The following is a 10,732-nucleotide window of genomic DNA, read 5'->3' on the forward strand; positions in this document are numbered from 1 at the left end:
CATTTAAGAAAGGGCAAAATATGCCACAGGGAGGAGGAGGAGGGAACAGAAGGAGTGAGAAACAGCAAAGGGAACACCAAGGTCAAAGAAGGAGGGGGAGAAAGTGCTCCACTGTGCTGGAGCAGATAGATATCCAACCCTGCAGCCTAGAGAGGACCCAAGCTGGAGCAGGTGGATATGCCCTGAAGCAACTGCGGCACATGGACAGCCTGTGCCAGAGCAGGGTTGTTTTTTTTTCCTGAAGGACTGCAGCCAGCAGGGAGCCCACGCCAGAGCAGAGGAAAAACGTGAGAAGGAAAGACCAGTGGAAAGAAACCACCTCGCGCTGACTGTAACCCTTTTGCCCACTGCACCACATGGGGAGAGTCACAGGAATGAAGTTGAGCCTGGGAAAGGGGGGATGAAAAGTGTGGCTTTCATGTCTGTCTTTCTGTTTCTTACTACCTGAATCTATTTTAACTGGCAACAAATTAAATTAATTTTCCCCAAGTTGAGCCTGTTTTGCCCACAACAGTAATTACTAAGTGATCTCCCTGTCTTCCTCTGAAGCTACAAGTCTTCTCATCCTATTTGCTGCCCCTGCCCCACTAAGGAAGGGGAGAGACTAAGCAACTGAGTGGGCATTTGCTGTTAACCAAGGCCAGCCCACCACACCTGCATGTAACAGCTTTGACCCAATCTCTTACAGGAGTGCTGATGAAGCAAGAGCTCAAATGGAGATTTGAGCACAAATGGCCTGAGTCTCACCACTGCTGCTGAATCCTGGTTCTGAAGCAGGAAAATGCAATGGGTAAGTGCCTGACAATTCTGAGTTAAAGAACCTTCTTTCATCTATCTATCCTCTGTGGAAAAAAAATGCAAGTCACCAGCTTGACACAGAGCACACACCTTCCATGCTCCAAATTGTGGCTATTACTTATGGAATACCAAAGGTGGTGACCAATCCATTAACATTTGTCTTCACTCTTTACCTTAAAGCTCAGTAAGCTCACAAAGCCTTTCAAATAAGATCCATCAGATGCAGAAATTAGTTCTAGTAAGTGTCATTTTTGTGCATTCAAAATCCTACATAAAACTGTCATTTATATTTGATCCACTGTCAGGTTTTATACAGACTCGTAATTCTACGAGGGAGTAGACAGGATCCACCAGCAGAACAGAATAAGCAATACAATAACCAAGTCCACGCAGAATACTGCACCTCTCAAGTGATGCACTTTTCCAGAAGTATATACTATTGCCTTATGCATCCACACAGACCTTCGTCCTGGGAGCTGTCATTGCTGTTTCTTCCTTCATCTAATTTGGGTTGCAAGCTTAAAGGGATGGGAACTTGATACTAGAAAATACTCTATCAATGCAAGACAGCCCAAATAATAATCCAGCCCATTAAAATTTCTGTCAAGTTCTCTAAACCCCATCTCCAAACAGAAGGGTAATTAAGTCCTGGTGAAGTAACAATCTATTCTTTTGCAATAGTGCAAGACTGAAGAGATTACAAGAGGGCTTCCCCAAAGGACTCTTTCCCATCTGTGTTCAAAGAGCAATAAAACTTATTCCTAGCAACGTTGATATCCTCAGCTAAAATGCTCCAGTATTCAAGAGTCTGAGCCAGTTCCCTACACACCAATACATGGACAGAATGAAGATCGTCTCCCCTCTTTTTCTTCCTCTCAGACCTTTAAATCACTCCTATGACATACTGTACACATTCAGCCAAAAACCAGATCTTATGTTATATATTCCCTAGCTGATTTGTAAAACTGAACATTACTACAGAAGTAAGCAGTAAAGTTCCGAGTACTTTTTCTTCAATTAACTGCTTCAGATTAACTAACAACGTGGATACGCATTAGAGTGCCTTTCAGTTCATATCTCTCTTCACAGGTGGAACGGAGACATTGCCTCTCCTTCATAGTCTCACTAGCTGATAACCGTGGCCTGCAAACTGTTAGGTACGCCAGGATCTAGAACAAAAACTTACAGTTTTAGACACTCTCAACAGCAGGGGCAGGTACTTCATTCAATAAATTATTCTCTTCCTGTGTTAATCCACCACAAAAGAAAGAATCCCTTATGATCACTTAGCCTAGTGATTGTTACTGTTCTCAGCTAGAACTTGGAAACCATCAACATTGACTTAATCATTCCTGTGCTGTCAGAAAGAAACAACATCTACATATGACGCTTTCCCGTGCTGTAAAGATCAGGAAATATTCCAATAATTTGTATTTTGAGTGGTACAGAATCTGTAAGTTACCATAATAGGAAAGTCACTTAAGTGTGAAGTTAAGCAGACTACACAATCTTCTCCGATATGCTTGTTAGGTAAAAAGTATTCAGGTCAGAGAAATTTAAGTCGAACTGTCAATAACATCTTCCGCCTAGCTCTCCCTACCTGTCTGAAATACCTTAGCGTATCTTAAAACTATGAAGAACACACTTCTCAGCCAGACAGCCAAAAAACATTTGCCTTGGCCTGAATTGATCTCTAGCTTGTTCATAGTCTGTAACCCAATGAAGCACGTCCTAAAACTAAACATAATACCTTCCATCTTTTCACTCGTGTTTATTTTTAGTTAGTGTAATACCAGTGTGTTTCAGGATCATCACCCAGTTGTTCTTAAGGCCAATGCGTGTAAGGTTATCTACTAGCCAGCCATTTATTCTTAAATTCTCTCTCTTCTCTTTACTTTGATCCCGACTTTTCCTGTATCTGTATTTCTACAGAGCTGAATCACGCAGTTTTCTTCCTTGGCTAAGCATGCAAAGCTATCGCTGCCTTTGCAACATACCACCAGTGACACCAACCTTACACCTCATCATCTCTCTCTGTTAACTTGTTACCTCTGAATTCACCTCACGTTCTGCCTCTGCAGACTTGACTTCTCTCGAAAAATACCCCCGGCTCCACCTCAAGCAAACGAGCGAGCCCAGAAAGACACGCACCATCCCCACCTCCCTTCTCACGAACAGAAGGAAGGCATCCATGCCAAAGAGGACTTCCCTGCATCTCCCGTTTGTCAGGCACTTCCATACCTCAGCATGAAGCACTGCTTTCCACCTCCTTCAGCTAAACGTTTAAAAGTTTGTGAGGTAAGAACCAAGAGAGCCAAGCAAACCACTCGGCGTTTTCACAAGAAAATAAACGAAGCCGCGCTATATTGCTGAGGTACGTTTTCAAGAAAGGACAGAAGCCTTCACAGGACAGAAGCCTTCACAGGACAGGCTGGGCACAGACGCTCCGGCCGTGCACAGCAGCTAGAAGGGCATTCAGAGCCTTATGCACGCTGTCAGTGTGTGTGCCTGCAAAGCCGCAGCACTCCCGGTAAGGCACCGGACTGCTCAGCAGCCCAGGACGTAAATCCACACGGCCCCGCCGCCGGCGAGGCGAAGCGCGGCCTCCCTCCGGCGCCGGGGGTGCTGGAGGCGGGGGCGAGCGCCCCAGCTCTGCTGCCAGGGCCGCCGGCCGAGGCGCCCCGCACGCCGGGGTCGGGCCCTGGGCGCCGCCGCCTCCCCGCCCCGGGGCTCCTGCTCCGCGGGGCCGCGCCGGCCGGGCCGCCCCGACCCGCCCCACGCCCCTCCAGCGGCCCTCGCGCCCCGCCGCCTCCCCGGGCACCGCGGGGCGGCCCGCAGGCCCCTCACGCCGGCCCGCCCGGCTGCACCTGCCGAGCCCGGCGTAAGAGAGCCCCGCCGGCCGCCTCCCCGCCGCGGCCTGCCTCCCCGCGCCGCACCGTTAGCGATGAGCTTGGCCGAGAGCTGCTTGACGAGCTCGGGGATCCGCTCCCACTGGCACTCCGAGCGGCACCGCTCGATCTCCGTCTCCAGCCGCGAGCCCGCCTTCTTGGTGGCCATGGCCGGGCCGGGCCGGCGGGCCCCGGCGGGGGAAGGGGCCGGTGCGGCGGGAAGGAGCTGGGGCCGCAGCCGGGAAAGGACGGCGGCGGCGCCGGGCGCCTGGGCGGCGGCAGCGGCGGCGACCGAAGCGGCGGAACTTGAGGGCTGCGGCCCGCGCCGCGCTGGCGGCCGAGCGGCGGGCGTGGCGCCCCCTGCCGGGCGACGCGGGGCGGGGCGGCGCCGGGCGGCGCGGGGCGTGGCGGGGCGGCGGGGGCGTGGCCGCGGCCTGAGGCGGCAGCGTCCGCCGCGGCTGTGCGCGGGCAGGGCCCGCCCGGCTGCCCGCGGGAGGGGGGCGGGTTCCAAAGAGCGGAGCGGCCCGGCCCGGCCCCGCCGGCAGCGGTGCGATGGCGCAGCGCGGGAGCGGAGCGGAGCTCGCCTACTGCAACAGCAAAAGAAGAAATCGGTGGAAGCGCTTTCTGCCAGTGCGCGGTGTAGGGATCAGAGAACGCCGAACGGCTCACAGCATGGCGTCTTACTGGGGAGTGAAGGCGATTAAATGAAAAATGAGGCAGGAAAGGAACGATAATTCAAAACCTCTGATCTCGTGACTACTCATTCTTTTACACATAAGACTATAAAAACTAATATTTCAACTTCTGAAGAGTTCGTTTGCTTATGAAGATTATTCGTGTTTATTCACACCAATTTTAGCACATTTTGTTAGTACTGAACACATCAATTCAGTAAATGCTACCAGCAAAAGAATAGTATCAAAATATTTCCCTAACAGTTCATCAGGCACGTTATCCTGCCAGCTACTACTCCTGAAGCAAGACAGCTATGCAAAAAGAATCAGTGTATTTCCAAATGCATTGGAACAATGGGGAAACTGCTTTAACATTAACGGAACGTGCACGCACCTAAGACTGCTCGGAGAAGATGCCATTGTAAGTGACCGATAATCATATAAAGCAATTGAGCTGGAATGAACAGCGTAAAAGTGATCCCGAAGTCTGATCCTGCATACTTTGTCAATTGCCACTTATTTTTCAAAATGAAACAAAGCGTTGGTTGCCGGAAATGGGCCTGTTTAGTGAACCCTTGGCACAGACTGCAGCATACATGTACTCTGCGAGAAACACTCTGCTTATTAAGAGGAGATAACTGGCTTGCTCAAAGGTACAGAGATACCTGGTGTCTGAAAAGGATGTAAAATTAAATTACAGAAAAGTAACTTAAGATATATTGGTCAACCATTTTTCCTTACACCATCTCTCCCACTCCAATCCTCCCAAACACAGGGCAGTAAGAAAAACGATGGGATGTTCAGTTTGATTTCATGAGCTTGGACTGAAGAAACAGGAACTTTCAATACACAGCAACACACCAATTCGCTGCTCTGATACTTCTGGGAACGTGAAAATAAACCTGTTAAAGTAGTTGTCTGCGCTAGCACTCCATACAGAACTATGAGAAACAGAAGTGATGGAGGTTTAAAACTGGTAAAAAAAGTAAAAGTTATAGTGAATATAAACTGACTAAAGTACTATTTTAATCTCTACAAAGGTATTAAACATTCTATAACAAGGAATCAGAAAAACCAGTTCAAAAAGGACTTGCATTTTTAAAGGCAACATAGTCAAACAGAATGCTAGGGACTCATATGAGAGAAAAAAATATGCACGCAAACTTCCAAGATCATTAGTTTTTATTCTACAGTGAGGTTTTCTGGCTTCTTAGGCAAACACTATTCACGGCTAAAGTGGTAGGAAGCAAACCTCACCTTTGTTCTAGCTTTCCTTTATTCTAAAAAAAAAATGAAAAAAATTTAAAACTTTTCACAACAGCTTTGCTGAAGTCAGCTCACTGGTATGGAGGCTTGAGAGAACAGGCTAGTCAAAGCTTAACATCTAATTTGTGTCAAAGGCTATCAATGCTTAATGGCAAGCATTTTTCCACTATTTACAGCAAAAGTGTTTAATATGCAAGTTTATCTACTACTCTGGTTTTAGTCTGCCACACCGGCCAGGGGTTTGGGATTTTTTCCCCAAGTAGAATTTGTCTGAAGCTGCTAAGCAAAGTGCTAATTATGACAACAGTTTTCCCCCTCGGTTTCTATAGGTTACATCACAGAAAGATGATTTTGAGGGAAATATGTTAGAGAAGACAGCACAAAAATCCTTGGTTTATCTCCACAAAGTGTAAAATAGAATTAAAAGGCACCTTTTCCCCAGCACAAGTCCTTATTTTATCAATTTATCTTTTGATTCAAATCAACATTTTTAGTGTCTATTAAGATGTTAAACATACTCTATTTGCAAGTGATCAAAGAGATGCAATTAAAATACTATTTTTAAAGTAATCATGTTTAACTTCTACTACCGTCTGCCATTTTCTTAAATGCAAAGTGCAAAAATTTTCAGGCCAAAAATGCATTCATGTGAGAAGTAATTTCTCTACAGTGAAGAGCACAACTCAAACATTATAGAAGCAAATATTATACTGGAATGTAAGTGTTGTTCTTCAGTTAGCATAACACTGTTAGTGAAACAAGGTAACTGCAGAGTTCTCTATTCCTACTGAAGCCAGTAATCTCTATAAAATTTGTATCAGACCATATGAAAATTGTTAGAGAAATTAATCTCACAGTGACGCTTTGTTCCTTTTTGAGAATATCAAAATGCAATTTAAAGAGAAGTGAGACTGAGCAGCGTCCATAAAATCAACAGTTTGATGACACACGTTATAAAACCTGCCACCCCTACCTCATAGCAAGGAATAATGCAGTCATATAAGTACTGAAATATGCTTTATCAAAATAGTAAGTATTTCAAGGTTTTGTACTTAGATCAGTTCATTTTCTTGAAGATAAACAGTCACATCTGTGAATGTGCAATATTTTGTAAACCATTAAGCCCTCACTGCTGTTTGAGTGTTACAGTCACACACAAAACAATTCAGGAAAACCTGGGAACCTGGAAAGCATTTTTTTCCCCCTTTCACAATGGACTTTTTTGTAGTTTGTTGCTTTCAAGCTGATTCAATTCATACTGCACTTGTCAAATAATGGACAGTGCAATTGATACTAAAAGGAATGTATGCCTGTACAATCAGGCAAATACTTATTTTTCACTATTGTATGAAATCTCTTGATGTTAATTCTTGGTCTTTAATAAATGACAGTGCTAACAGTCATTACTATTGATAGGCTGAATCTGAAGTTTAATTACTAATTGTGCTGCAAAAGATAAAAGTCAGACTCCCAAAGAAATCCTTTCCAAGCTCATTTATACTAAATAGGAACTGGCATCACCAATGAAAGGGCAACAAAGAGTATCACTCAACTAGTAATATATATTTAAAATCATATTGGTTTAGCCCAATGTTTCATACTGCATTTTAATTACGTCATACTGTTTCTAGAAGTATCCTCCACATCACAAATACATATATTTACACATTTTAAAAAAAGTCATCTCCCCAAATCAAAAAAAAAGCACACTTCACTGGTGTTTATAAGCTGAATAGAGTATTTCTATCTGAATTGCTACTTATTCCACAAGTGTATTTTCACAAAGCTATATTGCCAGTGAAGTTGCTATCCTATATTAACATGTAGTAACTAATAGGACACAAAATGGGAAGAAAAATACCATAGTTTGCTGTTTCTCCTGTTTATTGTGACAGTGCAAAACTTTCCAGTCTTGTTCACAGGTCTAAGGATTTAAAATCAATGCTTTGGCTACTTTTAACTTCAGGGAAGAACCAAGGTAAGATCTAATCATGGATCTTCCATTTTGTTACACTCATGGTAAGCCTCTTTCCCACTGTATTTCAAACTGTTGTCCCACACAGTGATGCCCATAGGATAGCAGGTAAAGAGGGTCTCCACACTGTCTTTGCAGAAGAAAACTGGTAAGATACAGTTCAGCAAAATTCTAGATGTGATCCAGATTGTAGCTTAATCTCTGACTTCAACCAAAAACCCCCAATCTTCCCAGACAAATTGAACCTCAGTGGCGAAGCCATTTTCCTATTCTTTATTGATTCATTTATGCAAAATGTGTTCAGAATAGAACCATTCTGAATTTTAAAAAATTATTACATATTTTTAGAAAGATGCAAGCTTCTTACAGTTTAATTAGCCCATTGCATTTCAGTTCCTTTTGTTATATCCAGCATAGAAAGTGTCATGTACCATTTAAAACTATTTCTTAATGGCAAAAATAAGATATCTATTACATGTTAGGAAATTAGGAAACCAGATTTTAGTAAATACGAACCTCTTAATCTGAGCAAAGTCTCTTTAGCTGGCAAAGCAATAATGGCAGCTCTTCTCCGTGTAGTACAATTGTTTGATTTCATTACATTATTGGCTAAAATTGTACATAGGTTTTATTCCCAGATCAGTTTCTGCCTACACAGGGGATCACTGTCTTCACATAAATTGCTGTTTCAAACTGTACTTCTGTGACCACTTAAGAGAAGATGAAGATCAAGTGTTTCTCACATTGAATTTGAATGCATCAGTTCAGTTACATCTCTTATTCAGTTCCTAAGTTCAATACCTTTAAATAAATTCAATTATTACATAGAAGCAAAGCTTTGAATTTCACTTTTTCTTCCTTTTTTAAATTTTATTTTTGTACTGTTACTAGCTACTCGTTGGCAGTAAAAGTAATTTGTATTTAATAAACATCAATATTTTCCCCATTGCTATTTAAATACATCTGGGACAAACGATGGCTAAATTTGAAGCATCTACGGTGTCACACCGCATTCAAACATTTTCCTTGCCGCCAGTATTACCAGTTAAACAACTTGCCAACTACATTGCCAGACCACCAGAGGGAGTCTAAAACTACATATAATTTCTGAAAGTTTCTAAACCTATAGGCTAGTTTAAAACATTAACAGAAACTCCTGTAGGTTGTGAATACCACGACAAATTGATAAGAAAGATGAAATAAATTAGAGGAATCTATGGAGATCAGGAGTTGCTGAGGCTAAAGATAATGAAAAAAATCTAGCAAACTCATTATTAAATTACTGTCCAGAGGTAAGAAAAAAATATTTGTGAAATAGAGTGTTCAGCAACTGATTTTGGTCTGTGTTTGAAAGAATGAAACCCATGAATTTAAATTATATTTTACGATTACTTTAATAACTGGAGAGAAGTCTTAAAAATCAGTAGATCCAGAATTGGTACGCAAAAGTCTTAAAACAAAGATTGCCCCCTTTGGTCTCATCACAGCCCTCTGAACAGCTCCTGGAATGCCAGGGGCACCATGAGGACACTTGGCTTGTGCCCGATTGCCAAAGGAAGGCAGAAAACAATGGCGGAGTGCAGCCTGTCTAGCCTCATGTGACCTTAAGAGAAAAACCTGGAAATTTGCATACAGGGTTACATTATGATGTTCCAAAAGCAAGGTCCTTAGCAGAGGGGAGAAGACTTCCTAGGATCAGCTGGGGCAAATTCCAAGAGACCTGTACTTCAACTGGGCAGAACCAGTAACAGGAGTGCCAGCTGCTGTTTCTGCACAGCAAATATGAGTTAAGAGGCCCAGCCATAATAATTGGCAGAACCAACAAAATATTGGCTTTATGTTTTGGAAATTAAATTTTATGTAAAGACGACAACATTTACAAACAGATTAATAGAGAAAATAAGTAAGAATACAAAGTTGGAGACATGACAAATTTATGTAGGAAATTAGATCTTTTAAAAAGCTGTCAGGATAATTAACTATTTGGTCAAAGATGCAGTGGATTCTTCATCCATCAGTCTTGATGTCTCCAAAACAAGACTGGATGCTTTTCAGGTAACACGAACTGGTTAAACGCAAGCTATCAGCTCTATGGAAGACTAACTGATTTACATTTGATACCCTTCTCTACACAAGATGTCAGATAGGAAATCCCCCAAATCCTTGCTGTATTGCACAGTGGCGGCCTACAAAATACTGGGCATCACCAGGAAGGCTACTGAGAACAAAGCTGCAGGCATCCTTCTGCTACTCTGTAAACCATGGCACACCCGCACCTTGAGTGCTGCACACGTTTCTGGTCTCATTCGTTTGACTCAGTAGGACATTTCATATGTTCTTGCAATAATTCAGTTGGCTTTACACACTGCACTTACTTTATCTGGCCCTACTCAACCTTTCAGAACTCTATTGCCTAACACTTCCTTTCATTAGCAGAAAGACAAGTTCTGCTTCTTTCTTTGAGATTGTCCAGAAATCATTTTTTTTCCTCTTCACGTACTCTACATCATAACTCCTTTTTGTGAAAAGTTCAACTAGATGTTTCCACGGAAGGTTAGGACTGAGCTGCAGTTTATTTAACATACAGGAACAGGAACAAGTCTCCAAAAGGTCTAGCATTTGCCTCAAACCACAGAACAGATAATTTCCAGTCTGCTTCACTGCCCTGGAGATCATTCTACCTATCAGCACAGACCAGGTAAAACCAGAACATCTGTGATTTGTTTAGCTGCTTGATAAAAACTGAAGTAGAAAGCAGTAATGTTACTGTGGCTACAGTTGGTTGGGATGGATGTGAACTACTGTCCTGTGGGCTTTATCCATCTTCAATTCACAAAGACGATTCATGAGCAAAGTTTCTGGAGAATAACTGTCAGCTTTCAGCGTCTTAGTGCTACTGCTGGGTCCAAGTACATGTTCTTGAAAATCTGAAGTTTCACATCGGTAGGACAAAGCAGATTTCTCCTGCGTGAAGTAGGGTTAGGTCAGAAGCAAAGTGCAAAAGGCAAACCAGTCAGCCAGATCTGACACCAGTGATTCAGAGTATGTTTAGATCCAAGTTTGCAGGTGCTATTTGAGTTTGTACCTTTTGATTTGCACTCTTTCTCCAAAAAAAGTTTTTGGGGATAATT

The 10,732-nt window shown here is 43.0% G+C and overlaps 1 protein-coding gene across 2 annotated transcripts in view; it reads right to left on the reverse strand.

Moving 5' to 3' along the window:
• Positions 1–4,044, reverse strand: part of TTC7B (tetratricopeptide repeat domain 7B) — a 144,651-nt gene extending 140,607 nt beyond the window's left edge. Inside the window, exon 1 of one of the 2 annotated variants that reach the window (XM_055812625.1) lies at positions 3,735–4,042. In XM_055812625.1, coding sequence (XP_055668600.1) covers positions 3,735–3,855 — 121 coding nt within the window. In that variant the 5' untranslated portion in view covers positions 3,856–4,042. Of the gene's footprint in view, positions 1–3,734 lie in introns of both variants that reach the window. The other variant, XM_055812635.1, reaches the window with a different exon arrangement.
• Between the last annotated feature and the right edge of the window lie 6,688 nt (positions 4,045–10,732).

This window comes from Falco peregrinus, chromosome 1 (genome assembly GCF_023634155.1).
Source record: "Falco peregrinus isolate bFalPer1 chromosome 1, bFalPer1.pri, whole genome shotgun sequence".
NCBI lineage: Eukaryota > Metazoa > Chordata > Aves > Falconiformes > Falconidae > Falco > Falco peregrinus.